At 48.7% G+C, this 18,519-nt stretch overlaps 1 protein-coding gene across 2 annotated transcripts in view; it reads left to right on the top strand.

Annotated features, from left to right (window-relative positions):
- Positions 1 to 18,519, top strand: part of celsr2 (cadherin, EGF LAG seven-pass G-type receptor 2) — a 78,188-nt gene that overhangs the window by 54,491 nt on the left and 5,178 nt on the right. For both annotated transcript variants that reach the window (XM_035388091.1, XM_035388090.1), the window contains exons 9-30: positions 331 to 497; positions 2,518 to 2,700; positions 2,986 to 3,099; positions 3,626 to 3,800; positions 4,080 to 4,221; positions 4,737 to 4,857; positions 5,710 to 5,893; positions 6,492 to 6,593; positions 7,613 to 7,707; positions 8,084 to 8,293; positions 8,953 to 9,136; positions 9,909 to 10,278; positions 10,702 to 10,869; positions 11,126 to 11,252; positions 12,046 to 12,246; positions 12,628 to 12,802; positions 13,889 to 14,001; positions 15,681 to 15,763; positions 16,150 to 16,276; positions 16,670 to 16,786; positions 17,653 to 17,783; positions 18,399 to 18,490. In XM_035388091.1, the coding sequence (XP_035243982.1) occupies positions 331 to 497; positions 2,518 to 2,700; positions 2,986 to 3,099; positions 3,626 to 3,800; positions 4,080 to 4,221; positions 4,737 to 4,857; positions 5,710 to 5,893; positions 6,492 to 6,593; positions 7,613 to 7,707; positions 8,084 to 8,293; positions 8,953 to 9,136; positions 9,909 to 10,278; positions 10,702 to 10,869; positions 11,126 to 11,252; positions 12,046 to 12,246; positions 12,628 to 12,802; positions 13,889 to 14,001; positions 15,681 to 15,763; positions 16,150 to 16,276; positions 16,670 to 16,786; positions 17,653 to 17,783; positions 18,399 to 18,490 (3,381 nt within the window). The remainder of the gene's footprint in view (positions 1 to 330; positions 498 to 2,517; positions 2,701 to 2,985; positions 3,100 to 3,625; positions 3,801 to 4,079; positions 4,222 to 4,736; positions 4,858 to 5,709; positions 5,894 to 6,491; positions 6,594 to 7,612; positions 7,708 to 8,083; positions 8,294 to 8,952; positions 9,137 to 9,908; positions 10,279 to 10,701; positions 10,870 to 11,125; positions 11,253 to 12,045; positions 12,247 to 12,627; positions 12,803 to 13,888; positions 14,002 to 15,680; positions 15,764 to 16,149; positions 16,277 to 16,669; positions 16,787 to 17,652; positions 17,784 to 18,398; positions 18,491 to 18,519) is intronic.

Here is an 18,519-nt window from a genome sequence, read left to right on the forward strand (position 1 = left end):
GCCTATCTCTGCCAGGGAAGGACAAACAACCCTACTGGCTGCTGGGAACATCACAGCCTGCTGAGGCCTGTGCAGTGTGTACAAACTGGGAGGGAGAGTGCGCAGGCAGAGGTGGCCTGTGTTACTCATGAGATAAGATTGCATTGAACACAGATAGTTTCCTGCTCAACTATCTTCATACCAGTATGTATGTGGTTTTAGTAAAAGAAAAAAATTTTTAAACGCCCCCCCCCCCCCCACCTGTCACGTGTCACATGTCACGGCTGTCTTGAACTCACGTATGTGGCTCAAAACACATTTCTCTTGTGTGCTGTCCCCGGTGTGTTGCAGCGATGTCCAGTCCGCAGCGTTTCCAGGGCAACAGCCTCGTACAGTGGACCAACCCGGCGGCGGTTGTCACGGTGCCCTGGCACGTGGAGATGATGTTCCGCACGAGGCAGCCCAGCTCGGTGCTGCTCCGAGTCACAGCCGGGCAGCAGCACAGCATCACGCTGCAGGTAAATCACCAGCACAGGTACACGCTGTCACTAAACCACAGCACAGGTACACGCTGTCACTAAACCAGCACAGGTACATGCAGTCACACTGTCACACTCATTAAACCACAGCACAGGTACATGCAGTCACACAGTCACACTGTCACTAAACCAGCACAGGTACACGCTGTCACTAAACCAGCACAGGTACACGCTGTCACTAAACCAGCACAGGTACACGCTGTCACTAAACCACAGCACAGGTACATGCAATCACACTGTCACACCATCACTAAACCACAGCACAGGTACATGCAGTCACACTGTCACACTGTCACTAAACCAGCACAGGTACACGCTGTCACTAAACCAGCACAGGTACACGCTGTCACTAAACCAGCACAGGTACACGCTGTCACTAAACCACAGCACAGGTACATGCAATCACACTGTCACACCATCACTAAACCACAGCACAGGTACATGCAGTCACACTGTCACTAAATCACAGCACAGGTACACACAGTCACACTGTCACTAAATCACAGCACAGGTACACACAGTCACACTGTCACTAAATCACAGCACAGGTACACACAGTCACACTGTCACTAAATCACAGCACAGGTACACACAGTCACACTGTCACTAAACCACAGCACAGGTACATGCAGTCACACTGTCACTAAATCACAGCACAGGTACATGCAGTCACACTTTCACTAAACCACAGCACAGGTACACGCAGTCACACTGTCACTAAACCACAGCACAGGTACAAGCTGTCACACTTCAGGTTGAGCATAACCCTGCATTGTGCTTATTCAACAGATTTAGATTTGTGCTGGATCAGCCGTGTGTAATCTCCTTTTCAGATTGCCGTCTAGTTTTTCACATAGACAGATCAAAGGGAAAACTTTTATATAATCAGTTCACTTGTTCAAATCGGTATTTATGCTTATTTTAATCTGCTGCTTTGCAGGGAAAGAAAACTAAGAAAAAAAATGTCTTCAGTTGGGCTGTTGCTGAGTCATCACAGAAACTATATGTAGTCTTTGCATCTCTTGTATTTCACTATTGTTTGCCAATATTTTAATGGATTTGCTCCAAAGCTGTATGGAACACTGCCCTAAATGTCATAATGTTTTCAATAATTTATGAATAATTGATGTTTTTAGTTTTTGTCCTTTTTCTGCTGGCTATGCATTATGTTTAATGGTGTCCATCACTGTCTTATCCACTTTTTATTTCTGGATCCAGCGCAGTAAACAAAACCACTGACACATCATGCTGAAATTGCTCTATTAGATATGCCTTCTTCAGTGCTTTGTGAATTGGCCTGCTTTTTAGTGTAAGAGCTCCACCTGTTGGTTGTATGTGTAATCGCAGACTAAAATGTAGTCTATTGTTGGTGACTCACGCTGGTTGTGTGTGTGTGTGTGTGTGTGTGGAGGAGGGCCTCTCACTCTTGAGCATCCAGCCGGGCTACAATGTGTGCACTTTTTTTGCTTAACTGTTTGATTCAGTGCCTCCGTTATCTTGGCTGAGCCAGATTAACCGCCCCCTCCCCCAACGCAGTTTGTGGCGGTAGTGTAGTATTATGGGTAAGGAGCAGGTCTTGTAACCCAGAGGTCACAGGTTCGATTCCCAGGCCGTCGTACCCTTGAGCAAGGTACTTAACCTACATTTTTTGAGTGTATCCAGCTGTATAAATGGATGCAATGTAAATGCTACGTAAAAGGTGTGTCAGGCTGCTAAATGCCTGTAATCAGGGGTGTAGCGCAAAATTCTGGGCCCCATACATAAGCAGTCTCTGTGGGCCCCCTTCCTCTCTTGATCATCATTCCAGGCTTTTCGAGGGCCCTCCCCTCATCCGGGCCCTGGGTAGCCAGTTCCACTTTTCCCCCCCACTACGACGCCCCTGCCTGTAATGTAATGTAATGTAATGTGGCGTGAGCTTTTCGCGGGCGGTTTTTCGGGCTGAGTTTGGTCGCCGGTGACGATGCGTCGCTCGCCCCTCTCTCTCTGTGTGCGCGCGCAGCTGCGGAACGGCAGCGTGGTGATGTCGCTGCAGCGGGCGGAGGACTCCACCGTGTCGCGGCTGGAGGCGGCGCGGGCCGACGACGGCGACTGGCACCACCTGCAGCTGGAGCTGCGCGGCGGCTGGGCGGGCGTGGCCGCGCGCCACCAGGCCATCCTGTCCCTGGACTACGGCCTGCACATGGTGAGGCTGACTCCACCGGAGAGGGGCTCGCAGATTATGATTTATTTTCCATAGACTTTTAAGTTTAAAAAAATGTTGTTAATATTCAAAGCTGTACTATGGAAATGTTGAGAGGGTATATTATTCTAGAGAGTTGTTTCATTTTATTATTATTATTGTGCTAAATAGTAATTGTAATGGACAGGTAAGCCTGGGTTGGGGTGGGCAGGGTTGTGATTGGTGTATGTAATGCTTTGTGGGTAATGGGCGTGGCTGAGTAGTGGGTGTGGCCCTGCTCCTGGACAGGCCAGTGTGGAGGTGGACAGTAAGCTGAAGGGACTGAAGCTCAGGACCGTGAGCGTTGGGGGCGTTTCAGGACGTGATGGGAAAGTAATGCAAGGATTCCGTGGCTGTGTGCAGGTCAGTGGCGTCTCACACACACACACACACACACACACACACACACACACACACACACTCTCCCTCTCTCTCTCACACACACACTCTCCCTCTCTCTCTCACACACACACACACACACACACTCTCCCTCTCTCTCACACACACACACACACACACACACACTCTCTCTCTCACACACACACACACACACACACACACTCTCCCTCTCTCTCTCACACACACACACACACACACACACACACACTCTCCCTCTCTCTCTCACACACACACACACACACACACATACACTCTCCCTCTCTCTCTCACACACACACACACACACACACACACACACACACTCCCTCTCTCTCTCTCACACACACACACACACACACACACACACTCTCCCTCTCTCTCACACACACACACACTCTCCCTCTCTCTCTCTCACACATACACACACACACACACACACGCTGTCTCTCACACACACACACTGGTCTGTCCTGTCTCTGACTGTCCTGGCCGTGTCCCCCCCCTCCTGCAGGGTGTGCACCTGGGGGAGACGGAGGCCAGCGCGGTGTCCCTGAGTCTGTCTCAGGCCAAGAAGCTGAACGTGGAGCGCGGCTGCAGCCTGTCTGACCCGTGCGACTTCAGCCCCTGTCCCGCCAACAGCTACTGCAGCAACGACTGGGACAGCTACTCCTGCACCTGCCACCCAGGTAAGAGTCTTCCACTGGAACACCATCATCATCATTACCGTTACCACCACCATCATCATCATCATCATCATCATTACCATCACCTTCACAATCACCATGATTATCATCATCACCATCACCATCACCGTCACATCAACAATTTCATCGGTGTCCCATGCATTAGTGTGACAGTTTACCATTTATAATGCAATCGTAACCAAAACAGGTCCAAATAGTAGCTTGAATGCAAGCTCTGTGATTATGATTAGCCTAACTTGTGACTTGTGATCTGTTTGGCAGGTTACTATGGCGATGTCTGTACGGACGTGTGCTCGCTGAACCCTTGCCAGCACGAATCGGTCTGCACGAGGACGCCAAGCTCCTCGCACGGCTACACCTGTGACTGTCCCGGCAACTACTTCGGCCAGTACTGCGAGAAAAGGTGAGGTCATCATCACCCAATCAGAGCGCAGATCAGTGTGTATTAGCCCCTCCTCTGAATTGAGCCCGTTGCTCCTACAGTCTAAATTATCATCAGATGTTTCCCTAATTAGAAGAATCACAGAAGAAGTAAATCACAACCCAGTAGGCCTACTACATCACATTACTGACGTCTAGCAGATGCTTTTATTCAGGGCGACTTACGCAACTTTAGCATTTCTTCCTTCTTTTACAACGTTAAACATTTACAACACATCCATTTATACAGCTGGATATACATTGAAGTAATTCAGGTTACGTACCTTGCTCAAGCAACAGTGTCAACCTGCTAGGCATTACCTGGGGACCAAACCGGCAACCTTTTGGTTACAAGCTCTACCAGATTCCTACCTATTGCATGACACCGTCTCCCTGGCTCATAAATATAATTACCTGCCTATAAACGTCCCCTTATTCTCCCACTCCTCATATCAGTAAGTAGCGTGTGGTAAAGAGCGACTGTGCTGTTAAATCCAGGAGCGACCAGCCGTGCCCCAGGGGCTGGTGGGGCCACAAAACCTGCGGGCCCTGCTCGTGCCAGACGGACAAGGGCTTCGACGCGGACTGCAACAAGACCACCGGGGAGTGTCACTGCAAGGTAGGTCACCGCTGCCCCGCCCCATCCCTGCCCCTGCCCTGCTCAGCCCCGCCCCAACACATCCCACCCCACCCCAACCCAACCCTGGCTCCTCCCTACTCAGCCCCGGACTGTTACAGAGCATGTCTGATGGATGTTTTCATACATGGCAAGGGCTCTTATAATCGAAATGTTCCTCTCAAGCGGGCAATCCGACGTGCCTCTGTGTTGAGATTTGAGGTTTTATTACCGTTCGCGACACAAGAATATTACCAGTGCTCTCGTATTTCTCTGTGGTGGTGCAAGAGTGAGAAAAGAAAAAAAAACTTGCTTTGACAGTCTACGGTGTGGTCAGAGCTAAATATAGCGCTGGACAAATGTACCAATGTGGAATTCTAAGTTTGTCACAGGTGTTGCGTGATGACACTGAGGAAACGCACTGAGATCAGGTGCAGCGAAGCCCGAACGTGAAATAACTGCAGCGTGCCTCCCCTGAATTCCCTCTGAGATGTTGTGACAGTTTAATCCGTGACCGGGCACCGTGACTACCGCTTAAAAGCACCCATTACTGCCACTTTAATGCCACTTTTACGCCTTACTGCTAAGCGACAGCTTTGCCACGCTGAATAATAAAAACAGCATGTCTTTTTTCCTCTCTCTCTCTCTCTCTCTCTCTCCCATTCACCTCTTTCCTTCTTCTTTTCTCTCGCTCCTTTGTTCTCTGGCTCTCCTTCCTTCTTCCTTTCTCTCACTCCTTTGTTCTCTGGCTCTCGTTCCTTCTACCTTTCTCTCGCCCCTTTGCTCTCCTGCTCTTGTTCCTTCCCTCCTCTCTCTCACTCCTTTGTTCTCTCGTTCCCTTCTCCCCCCGTACAGGATAACCACTACCGGCCGGCGGGCAGCGAGGCCTGCCTGCTGTGTGACTGCTACCCGCTGGGCTCGCTCTCCCGGGCGTGCGAGCAGGAGTCGGGCCAGTGCCAGTGCAAGCCGGGGGTCATCGGCCGGCAGTGCGACCGCTGCGACAACCCCTTCGCCGAGGTCACGCCCAGCGGCTGCGAAGGTGCGCCCCTGCCCCAGTTTCCATTCCCACTCCGCTCTCCTTCCCATTCCCGCTCCCGGTCCCACCCTCGTTCCCGTTCCAGCTCCCGTTCCCGGCCTTGTTCCCGCCTCCGCCCTCGTTCCCGTTCCTGTTCCTGCTCCCGCTCCCATTCCAGTTCCTGTTCCCGCTCCCGTTCCCGCCTCTACTTTTACACCCCTGCGTTTGATGTGAAGATCATTACAGCATTAGGATTTTGGTTGCAGATAGTGACGTGACTTTACACTGGAGTAGTCACTGTCTACAGCCGTTCCTGGTTTCCTTTCAGAAGTCTAATGAGCCTCAAGGAGTAATTTAATATGCGCATTTTTTTTTTAAATCACTGTGCATTTCATCTTTTTTTATTAAAATTCTGGAACAACCGCAGTGCATTGTTCAAAGTCTCATTACTGGTGTTGTGTTGTTCGTGTGACTCAAAGTCTCTGATTTAGGCACTGCCCCCAATGGTGGGCCCTGTGTATTTTTTGCCTTAAGGTCCTCTATTCAAGCACGCATCCTAGCCTGATGGTTCTTCCCTGAGGTGGGATGAGCTCCTAACCGACCTCTCTGTCTTTACCCGCAGTGATCTATGACAGCTGTCCTCAGGCGAAAGAGGACGCCATCTGGTGGCCGAGGACTAAATTTGGCCTTCCAGCCGCAGTGCCCTGCCCCAGGGGCTCCATCGGTACGAGCGCCTCTTACGCTCCTCTTCATACGCATGTATCAGACCTGGGTCAAATACATATTCGTTTTGGATTCAAATACTTTTCTGTGCTCTGTTGATCTTGCCTGGTACAGCTGAACCTGCCAATAGGACCAAAAGGTGGGGTTTTCACCTTTTGAGAGTATGTCATAGGTGGTTCCAGTACACCAGACGAGCTCTGTAAAGTGTGGAAAAGATTTGAAGCCAAAACAAATATGTATTTGAAGCAGGTCTGATGTGTATTTAGTGTTACCAAGAGAAGTGAGTTTGAGACCAATCTGGCAACCACAGGGTTACTGGTTTGATTCCCAGATAAGACAGTAGCTTTGCTGCTGCAGCAGGCCACTTATGCAGGATTGCTTCTGTAACTACACAGCTCCAGCCAGGATAATGGATGGCAATTAGATAAATGATAAAAGTGTAAAGCATAAATTATGCATGACTCATGCTGGTTAAGGCTGTCTGCCCAGCAGATAAATGGTGTGTATTGATAATGTGGATAAGCAGCTCAGAATCAGGGTTAAAAATTGCTCATGACCTCTTCATTACTAGTGACACCTGCGCTCTTTTGGAAATACGGAACATAAAAGAAGCATTGTAAACGTAGCACTAGTAATTGTGGCACTAGTGAGAAATGTGCAGACGTTGTCATAATGTTGATATTTTGGACAGTAGTTAAACACAGAGAGAGGAGCTCAGCAATGGTGCATGGGTCCCCATTTGGGTGTTTGGCACCAAGAATAATGAAGTTAACAGTGATGATAATTGACTGGCGTCCAGCCCAGATGGTTTTGTAGTCTTGGATAGGGATGTCCACCCAGGACTGCATTATGATAATGAGACGATAAAGACCGCATGTGATTGGCTGCCTCAGTGTTCCGGACTTTGTTGCTCACTGGTGTGCGCTGGACTGTGACTGTGTCAGCCTGTCAGAGCTCGCTCGTCCGTAAGGGCATCTCACTGCGTCTCTCTCTCTCTCTCTCTCTCTCTCTCTCTCTCAGGCACGGCCATCCGTCACTGTGACGAACACAAGGGATGGCTGCCCCCCAACCTGTTCAACTGCACCTCCGTCTCCTTCGCTAAGCTCAAGACCATTGTATGTACTTGTGTGTGTGTGTGCGCGTGCGTGCATGCTTGTGTTTGTGTGTTTGTGTGTGTGCGCTTGTCTGTGTGTGCGCGTGCGTGCATGCTTGTGCGTGTGTGTGTGTGTGTGTGCATGTGTGCTTGTGTGTGTGTGTTTGTGTGTGTGCGCGCGTGTGTGTGTGTGCATGTGTGTGTGCGTGTGTGTTTTTTGCATGTTCACAGTATAGGTCCGCTTACCCCTTCATATAACACATCCAACATGGCCCGATTGTATACGTAATTGTTATGGTATGATTATATGAATATTTGATAATTTTCATGTGTGGGGATGGAGATGTTATTCTCTCTCTCTCTCTCTCCCTCCCTCCCTCCCTCCCTCACGCACGCAGGCTGAAGAGCTGGCCCGGAACGCCTCGCGCCTGGACTCCGCGCGCGTGCGGCAGACGGCGGCCATGTTGTCCAACGCCAGCCAGCACACGGCCTCCCTGTACGGCAGCGACGTGAAGGTGGCCTACCGCCTGACCCAGGGCCTGCTGCAGCACGAGAGCGGGCAGCACGGCTTCGGCCTGTCCGCCACGCAGGACGTCCACTTCACTGAGGTGAGGGGGGCCTGCTGACCCCCGCCCAGGGGGGCGCGCGCAAATTAAACACACATTCAGCAGTGAAGACATACGCACGGCACCGTGATAAAACATACACACACATGCACGCAATTCACACCACACACACACATACACATGCTCACACGCACATACGCATGCACACACGCTACACACACACTCACACACCCCCTATGTATGCACACACACTACACACCACACACACACAAACATTTATACGAACACACATACACACGCTTGCACACCACACACGCACTCACATACACACACCCACAAGATTTATACAGACACATACTCAAACACATATACATGCACACACGCACACTAAACACACAGATACACACACACAAACACACAAACAAACTCACACACATTTGCACACCCAGAGGCATTTACACACACACATACACACACATGCACACACACACACGCACACACACACACACATATGCACACACACACACACACACACTAAACACAGCCAGCAGTACCTCTTCAAACTGCACTACTGCAGTCATTAGCGTAACTGTGTCCATTTAAAAACAAACGGAAATGGAAAAAGATGTATTTTTTCCCCCCCTCTGTTAAAACGAGCCGTTAAATTGCTGCCCGGGGGGGGCGCCGCCTCGCTCTTTCAGAATCTGCTGCACGTGGGCAGTGCCATCCTGGCGCCGGAGACGCGGGCGCACTGGGAGCTGATCCAGCAGACGGAGGGGGGCACCGCCCAGCTGCTGCAGCAGTACGAGGAGTACGCCAGCACCCTGGCGCAGAACATGAGGAAGACCTACCTCAGCCCCTTCACCATCGTCACGCCCAACATCGGTGAGTGGGACGCCGTGACATCACCGGCTGACGCGAACGCCCTCGCGCTGTACGAAAAACAGACACAAAGCCCCTGTTATCCAGTGCAGGGACTCCACACCCCCCCCCCCCGAAAACATAACCGCACATTGCGCTCATTTTTTACTGATGTCATAAGGGTTTGATTCCTCAGCCAACCAGCCCTCCTACACAGGGAGCTTCACTCACTGTACTATAAATGCCAGAGTGTTTTTATAATATTTTGAGACTTAAGCTTATTTAGTGAAGTAATCCATCTGAAGATAGTTGCTCAATGTGCTCTGGTGGGTGTGTGCAGTCAAAACCATTTTACAGTTATTTCTTGCTCTCTTTTTCTTTTGTAAATGTGATCCTGTTGTCAGTTGACCCTTCTGGTTAAGTAAATATAAATATAATACTACTTTATATGTATGTATCTTCTTGGAGCTTTTAATTTGAAGGTTTCTGGTAAAAATGAAAGAAGTATCTGAAAGTGCACCTTAGGGAATATCTGCTACTGAATAAACCAAGTGCACCCCATGTCTTTATCCAATGGCCTTTGCCCTTGCAGTCTTATGAAGGTCGTAGGTCCAGCCTTGCGCCCTTCCTGAGTTTCGTTTTCCCAGGGAATCGCCCTGTGCGCCTGGTAGAGTCAGAGACGTGGGAGCCCTGGCTCTTACGGGGAGTTCTCTGTAGAGCGGCGTAGCGTTGCGATGGGTTTGTTTGGAAAAGGCGTCACTGTCGCCCCTTTCTCATGACCCGGCCTGTCCCGCAGTCATCTCGGTGGATCGCCTGGACAAGATGAACTTCGCGGGGGCCAAGCTCCCCCGCTACCAGGCCCTGAGAGGGGCCCGTCCCGCGGACCTGGAGACGGCCGTCACCCTGCCGGACTCCGTGTTCGAGTCCGCGCGGGAGGGCAAGGGTCCCAGGACCCAACCCCCGATGCCCGCCCCTGCCCCTGCCCCGGCCCCGGCCCCCGCCCCGGACCCCGCCAGCCCCTCCCAGGCCCCCGGGAACCACACGGTGAACAGGAGGCGCCGGCACCCCGACCAGACAGACCGGGAGGCGGTGGCCAGCGTCATCATCTTCCACAGCCTGGCCCCCCTGCTGCCCGAGCGCTACGACCCCGACAAGAGGAGCCTGAGGTGGGGGCGGGACTCGGGAGGGGGGGGGGGGGGAGGGAGGGAGGGAGGGGGGAACTCAGGGACAGGGAAGATGAGGGAAAAATCATAAATACATTCATATCATACAGTGTATTCGTATTATCCATTTACATAGCCTAGTACTCACTGAACCCTACAAAACCAAAAGAATATGTCAGTATTTTGGTCGTTTATTTAGACTTGTTAAGTAAACTTAATGTAAAACAAGCTAGCATTTTCTACCTGAGTGAAAAAATAAGATTTTAAATCTAATTACAAGACTAAAACCCTTTAAGACGGGCTTTTTGCAGTAAAGCTATTCAGGGCTAAGCGCGCCTCAGGCGTGTCTTAGCCGGGATTTGAGCCTGTGATGTTCCGGTCGGGTATCCCCTTCCCTCACCACCGGCTCTTGTGCACGTTCCTCAGGGTGCCCAAGCGCCCGGTCATCAACACGCCGGTGGTCAGCATCGCGGTCCACGACAACGAGGAGCTGCTCCAGCACGCCCTGGAGAAGCCCATCATCGTCCAGTTCCGCCTGGTGCACTCCGAGGACCGCTCCAAGCCCATCTGCGTCTTCTGGAACCACTCCATCCCGTGAGACCCCGCCCCCCTCAGGGAATACCCATAAGCCTTTGCTCACATTTTCTTCCCCTAATCTGTTAAATAAGACAGACGCACCAGCCATGTTGTCTAACCCAGTGTGGGTCATACACTTGGGTGGAGGAGTAGCATTCACTTCATGGCTGATAAACCTCAGGGGTTTTGAGGATGATGGTGGTCACTAGAACTGAAGTGGGGACGGTGTTGTCATATGTGTAAATTCAATACCCCCCCCCCTTCCCTTCTGCAGTCTCGGGGGCACCGGTGGATGGTCAGCGAAGGGGTGCGAGGTGGTGTTCCGAAACCACACCCACATCAGCTGCCAGTGCTATCACATGACCAGCTTCGCCGTTCTCATGGACGTCTCTCGTAGAGAGGTGAGACAGACGATCCAAAATTTGGTGTCACCTTTGTGCGTCTTTTCCCTCCGTCTCTCCTCCTGTTTGTACACCTCTGATTTTTCTCTGTTTATCGTCCTCTCCACCTCTCCCTTTCTTCGTTTCCCAAAGTCCGTCTCTCTTTTCCTTTCCCGTAAATAATTTATCTCCTGTCTCTCCTAGTTTTTTCCCCTCCCTGTCGCCTGAACTGTGTCACCTCATAACTCACTGCTGTGATCTCCCTCTCTCCCTGCCTGTTTGAAAGTGGGACACGCACCCCTTGGTCGTTCCCTCGTTTTCTCTCCCCACCCTTCTCTCTCCGTTCTCCACACCCCTCCCCCAGGCTCGACTCCCTTTCTCTCTGTCATAGTGATCAAAGTGTTGCTATGTGAGGAAAAGAGTGTCTGATTACACAAGCAAGATGACGTAAATAATAGCTGGTGTATGGGAATCAAAATTTACAATTATTACAGATTATTGAAAGATCTTCCCAGGTTTATTTAAATCAGTGGTTGAGTGAGTGTTTCCGTGGGGAAAATAGGTTGAACCTTTATAGTTGATTTAATGTTTAGCCTCTGTGCATTGTGATAGATGGCCTTTTCTACTTCTCTTTTATATTGAAAAGGGGGAACAGTAGGGTTGAGTTTTGATATTCGATTACAGGGCGTGGTGTTTGATTGTGTGCTGCAGTATGCAATTCTCTTGTTATTATTTTTTTTGGTTAATGTTAAAAATGGAAACTTCCTTCTCCCTCTCTTCCCCACACTCGTCTTTCCTTCCTTTTGTCGAGCAGAATGGTGAGATCTTGCCGGTCAAGCTGGTGACGTGGAGCACGGTTGGGGTGACCCTAGGCTTCCTCTTCCTCACCACGCTCTTCCTCGTTTGCCTCCGTGCCATGCACTGCAACAAGACGAGCATCATTAACAACGGGTCCGCTGCCCTCTTCCTCGCCGAGCTCATCTTCATCCTCGGCATTAACCAGGCCGACAATCCGGTACGGTCTTCTGCCCTCTATGTCCCACAAACTCACACTGGGATTCCTTTAATCTCCGATGTTTTAGTTAGATAAGTCATCACAACTTATCTAAATAAAACATATAGCTTAATCACAAATCTGTGTGGTAATATTAATGATGACTAGTTTCTTAGCTCCAAACTTCCTTGTGCTTTACCCCACAAAGCAGGTTTTGTTTTTTCTATCATTTGAAGGCCTTTTTGTAAACAAATTGATTGAAAATGGTATTTTTTCCCTCTCCGTTTTCCTCTCTCCCTCTTTCATCTCTCTCTCTCCTCTCTATTTCTCTTTATGTCTCTGTCTCTCTCTCTCTGTCTCTGTTTCTGTCTCTCTCTATCTCTCTGTCTCTCTCTCTCTCAGTTCTTGTGTACGGTCATCGCCATCCTCCTGCACTTCTTCTACCTGTGCACCTTCGCCTGGCTCTTCCTGGAGGGCCTCCACGTGTACCGCATGCTGAGCGAGGTGCGCGACGTCAACTACGGGCCCATGCGCTTCTACTACACCATCGGCTGGGGCGTCCCGGCCTTCATCACAGGTCAGTGCCGCCGGCGCCCCCTGCTGGCCGGTCAGGAGCTGACAGGGCCGCGGTGGAGAAAATGGCTGATGATTGGGTACACTGAGCGGGGAGGCGTATTTGATTCAGTGTATTTGAAAATGAGTCCGATGCTTTGTCATCAGAGGGACTTCAAGGTGCCTGTTGAAAGACCGTTAAAAAAATCGTTTTCTTTAGGCACGTACGCCAAAATCAATAGTATGTTGATTATGATTGTGGTGGGTTAGAATGCCTGTTCCTTGCACTTTTACACTTGTCTTCTGCTTGTGAGGCTAGATTTACATTTATAAAGAAAATAACATGCTACCAAACAAATGTATGGACTTATACGGTTACCTTTTGTTCTTAAGACACGGTAATTTATCTTCCGTTGCTAACATTAAGACGTTAATTAAAGTTAGAAAACGTGTTTCTGAAACACAGCTCTGTCAAAATCCACTGTTTTACAGACTTCATCTTCAGCCCGGATATCTATTCCAGTGAGCTTTTACTTGATGAGCCATTTTAAGCTGTACCATTTTGTACCACCTCTCTTTCTGGCTTGCCGCCTTGCTGCCTGGCTGATGTGCTAAGGATTACCACAAATCCTGCGTAATTAACTTAACAGGTTACATCAGGCAAGGCTATTAAACAGCCCTGTCTCTTAGTCAGATCCTGTTATATTGCAGATTTCCCAGGTTTCTCTAAATCCTTCAACATTTGCTCAGTTACGTTAAATAAACGCTTGTATTGACTTACAGCGTCTGAAATAATCCAAACCATCCTTTACTGATATTTATTATATTTGCTCTACCATTTATTACAAGTCACCCAGCGATGATTGGACTGGAATTAATTTTAGCTGCATGTATAATGAACTTGCTGTATTTCTCACATTATAATATCAGCTTGTTATCTCAACCAAGGCACGGAGAAGCTACACTAAACTGGCAATTAAAATAGCGAAGTGGGAAAATCTGTATTTAAAAAAAAGTAGCGCTTGCTTTACGAGCTTGTTACAGGCGGCTGCGTTCTCGTTGCTTGACGGGTGTGATGTCATTCTCCGCATGGCGGTTTGTGTTCCCCCAGGGTTGGCGGTGGGGCTGGACCCAGAGGGTTATGGGAACCCTGACTTCTGCTGGCTCTCCATTTACGACACGCTGATCTGGAGCTTCGCTGGCCCCATAGCGCTGGTTGTATCCGTGAGTAACCCCCCCCCCTCCCCCCGCCTTCCCCCCCCCATGTGGAGCGGATGCTTGATGAAGTGAATTTAGGCCACGTTCGCCTCTTCCTCTGCATCATTAAATATGAACCAGCAGTAAGGACGCATGAAAAGAGTAGCGCTCTTAAATCTGAGAAGACAAGCTGTTTTTACTGTAAATGTTAAATTTAACATGTTCCTTGGGCATTGCTGGAACCAGTACTGAGAAGTTTCTTATTTGCGCACCAATTAAGAGCAAAATATGATTCTTGTTCCTCTTCTTACTGTGGTTAATATTCTATTTTTACTTATTTGTTTCACTTATTTTAATTAAAGTTATGAAGTTATCAGCACAGTCTCTTTACCTGGTCCTGGCTGTTGGATGTCAGTTTCTGAGCTGGAAGTCATTCAGCTGCGTGGAAACACGGCCTGAGACCTTGGCATGAAAAAGGAAGATTGGAAATGGCTCCATCGTGCTTTAAGTCAGCCAAGTTTATTTTAGAACTCGGGTTATAACAGCTGTCTGAAGGTCAAGGGGCACAGAACCAGACTGCAAGGATTTATTTGTTAATCCCGGCGCTGATGGGGGTCGTAGGAACATTTTGAGAAATGGACTGGGTTATCCGGTCGAGTGGACAGGTGACAAATTTAGCCTTTCTCTGGGGTTCTGAGTCTGAAGCTAAAGTGACAGTTTGTGATTCTCAGACTATGCCAAAGAGAACTGTTCTCTCTGAGAACCAGAAGAGCTTATAACACCAGACTCTTATCTTTCATTCAGAATTATCAGCAGGTTCAACTTCAAGCTGTTTTTCTCTCTTCATCCTTGAAATTTTCATTTTATCTGTGCATGGCAGTATTTATAAATTATTTATATTTATATATATATTAATAAATATATTATATATAAATATATTAATAAAAATGCCTATAAATGCCTATAATGTAATTTATTTGTGTTAGCTGCTTGCTTGGATCATCTTTTAGCAGCCAAAAAAACGTTTCTTTTGGGTGACATTTTCTCCCCAGTGCCAGTTTGGCACCGTAAGAAATGGTGAAGAAACGGTAGAGTGATGGTCACGTTTCACGGTGCTCTGTTTGTAGTTTTGACCGGCAGTGTTTGTGGAGAGTAATGTGATCATGTTCATTACATTCCAGAAGTTCTGCCAGGGAGGTTTAATCCTGTCATTAGGGACACACGGAGAGAAGATCATAGATAAAGAAAAACGTGATTACTGTAAACCTGATAAACTAAGAGAATGTCATGGTTGTTGTTTACCCCCAAATATTTGTACCATTATTTCAGAACTTTTAGAACAGCAGAGCCCATCGCTTAAATCCTTTATGATGACCATAGAATGAAGACATATTATCTGGACATAATATCCCTGTCTTTCAGTTTTTTGTCATAATTCAAAAACTACAAAAGACAGTTGTGAAAACTGACCAAAACAGCTTTGTTTCACTGAATGTTAGAGAATCAATCCTACTGGGCAAGATGTATTGTGTTACATGTTGTTACGTGATTACATGAGTGTTACATGCTTATTTTATAATTTGACTACATTTTTTTTCTTGTGTCCGTGCCATTCTTCGGAAAGATTACGCAATTAAAATGACTGTTGCTCAGTGATAGCCCTACGCTGACTGTTGATTGACACGTGCGCTGTGATCTCCCCCTAGATGAACATTTTCCTGTACATAATAACCTCCAAGGCCTCCTGCTCTCTGCGTCACCATGGATTTGAGAAGAAAGAAAGCCCCGTGTGAGTTCCTCTGCTACTGCCTGACTACAAATGTTTTTTTGTTTTTTTAAAACAATGTTTTCTGTCCCCATTGCGAAGAGACATATAAAACCTTGCTCCAGTACAGCATCGTGGCATTTTGTGGTCTTCCACGGGGACCTATTAAAAACACGTAAACACATATTTCCACAGGTTTCTATGGAACACTTGCTGTCAGTACTAATTTGGACATGCCTGTACTGTGCAACTTGCCTTTTATATGTATCCTCTTTGGTTTAGGAACTCTCTTGTGTGTATGCATGTACTTTGTATGTATGTGTGCTGTGTGCATGGGCGTGTGTGTGTGTGTGTGTGTATGTGTGTGTGCATGCCTATGTGTGTAATAACTCTCTCTTCATTCCCCACAGCTCAGGGCTCAGGACGGCCTGTGGAGTTCTCCTGCTGATTACAGTGACGTGCCTGTTGGCTGTGCTGTCAGTGAACAGCGACTCGGTCATCTTTCACTACATGTTTGCTGGATTTAACTGTCTTCAGGTAATGATGGTATTCACTGTTAGGGGCACCGCCCTCTTGTATTAATGAGGGTGAGAAAATCACTTAGGAATTCAGTCACCGCCACGTTTCACTTGTTTTATTTCACTTTTTTACAAAAGTGGACTGTTAGTCCGAAGGGGGGATGAAAAGACAGTTAGTCAGATAGCGATGGGATCACAGTACAGAAAGTTCCACAGAGGGGTGGCGCTTGTAAATGGGTTTGTGAGTCTATTACTCTGTGGGCAGTCTCGCCACATCATATGATTCAGTGTGAAAGAATCTGTAGCTTGGCTGCTGCTGATCTGGCCATTCACAGGTACGCTAGGGTACCTGTAAGGGGCCCTCAGTTGGGAGCTTTGCTGACACGTCTGCATCTGTCCCCCCCCCCCCCAGGGCCCCTTCATCTTCTTCTTCCGGATCGTCTTCAACAAGGAGGCGAGGAACGCCATGCGCTACTGCTGCAGCCGCAAGCGGCCCGACAACATGATGGGCTCCAAGCCCCTGACCTCGGTGAGCCCCCCCCGCCCCAGTAGGCTGAGCCACCGCAGAGCTTTCACAACCGCTGGGGCGATCCCGAAAATGCTCCAGAGCTGTGTCATCCTGCATGACTCATTCACTGCTACAGCCAGCAGGGGGCAGTGTGGAGACACAGGGACTGGCAGTTCAGCTGTGGCCCCTGGATGACTGTGTTTCAAGCCATTTGTGTTCCACCCAGAGCACTTTAAATCAACCAGCCACCATTTTTGTGGTGCAGTGCACGAGAAGCACAAAATCTGAATAGATCATAAAACACGTCAAACAAACTAACATGGAACAGCAGTCTGCAGTGCAAGGAGTTTAATCGGCATTGTTCTCTGAGCTGCAGACCCTCCTGTACTGTAACAGGCCAGAACATTGTTTAGGAACTGAGACGTTATTCCTCTGTTTAGGAACTGAGACGTTATTCCTCTGTTCAGACTCCTCATTCTGTCTCACACTTTACCTCATCGCTCATCAGCTTAGTCTGAGCGCTGCCGCAGAGTGCAGGTTAGCGTGGGCTGGGAGGTGCTTACTGTGGCTTTGGTTTTCTCATACCCTCTCTCTCTCGTTCTCTCCATTCCTCTCCTCACTGTGGTTTTCTCATGCTCTCTCTCTCTCTCTCTCTCTCCTCTCCTCTCCTCACTGTGGTTTTCTCATGCTCTCTCTCTCCTCTTCTCTCCTCTCCTCACTGTGGTTTTCTCATGCTCTCTCTCTCTCTCTCTCCTCTTCTATCCTCTCCTCACTGTGGTTTTCTCATGCTCTCTCTCTCTCTCTCTCCTCTTCTATCCTCTCCTCACTGTGGTTTTCTCATGCTCTCTCACTCTCCCTCCTCTCTGCTGTTCATCCCACCCCCGCAGGCTTATAACTGTAATAGCATCTACATGGGTGGACGCCTGTACCAGCCGCCATTTGGGGACTCCAGCGTCTCCCTCAACGGCACACTGCAGTCAGGGAAGAGTCAGCAGAGCTATGTGCCCTTTGTCCTGAGGTACAGTGTTAAAACCCTGACTATAACCAACAGATACTTCTAATGCGTAGTGCTAATGCGTATTAAGAAAATTTTTATGAGAAAAAAAATGATTTTTACTTTCATGTCATTTTTAAGGAAATGGTTATTTTATTGGGGAACCAACAATGCTCGTTGTCCTGTATTTTACACACCCGAGGGACTATGCTTTAACCTTTTGAAGAGTAGTATTCTGAATTTTAGGGGAGGTATGCGACATCTCTGCGGACGTGGTCTGCAACCTTCAGATATGCCATACATGGTGCAAAACACCTACGCAGACCCATTTTATGCTTTGAAGAGTGGTGATCTAGAACTCCATTAGCGATTGTTACATCAGCATTAGAATGTTCTCAGCTGAACATTCTAAAAACATATTAGTGATCTTAATCCTTCTTACACTTACATCTCTGATCTTGCACCATTTTAAATGGTTAATTACCCTTATGTTATTGTTAGAAAAAGGGATCCAGGCGCAGGTAATCCCTCCGTCCCGTGTAAGAGAGGAACAGCTCTATTGTCCTGGTGAGCACAAAGAGCTGCTCAGTATCGGTGTATCTTGTGTTTCGGTGCTGACGCCTCTCCGTTTGTTTCCAGGGAGGACGCTGGCCTGAACAACAGCCAGGCGCACCTCAGCCTGAACGACGGTCTCGGCTCCCTCTTCCACGAAACGAAGGAGCACGTGGGCGGTACGAGTCCATTCCGCCGCTCCCCCACA

This window comes from Anguilla anguilla, chromosome 13 (genome assembly GCF_013347855.1).
Source record: "Anguilla anguilla isolate fAngAng1 chromosome 13, fAngAng1.pri, whole genome shotgun sequence".
NCBI lineage: Eukaryota > Metazoa > Chordata > Actinopteri > Anguilliformes > Anguillidae > Anguilla > Anguilla anguilla.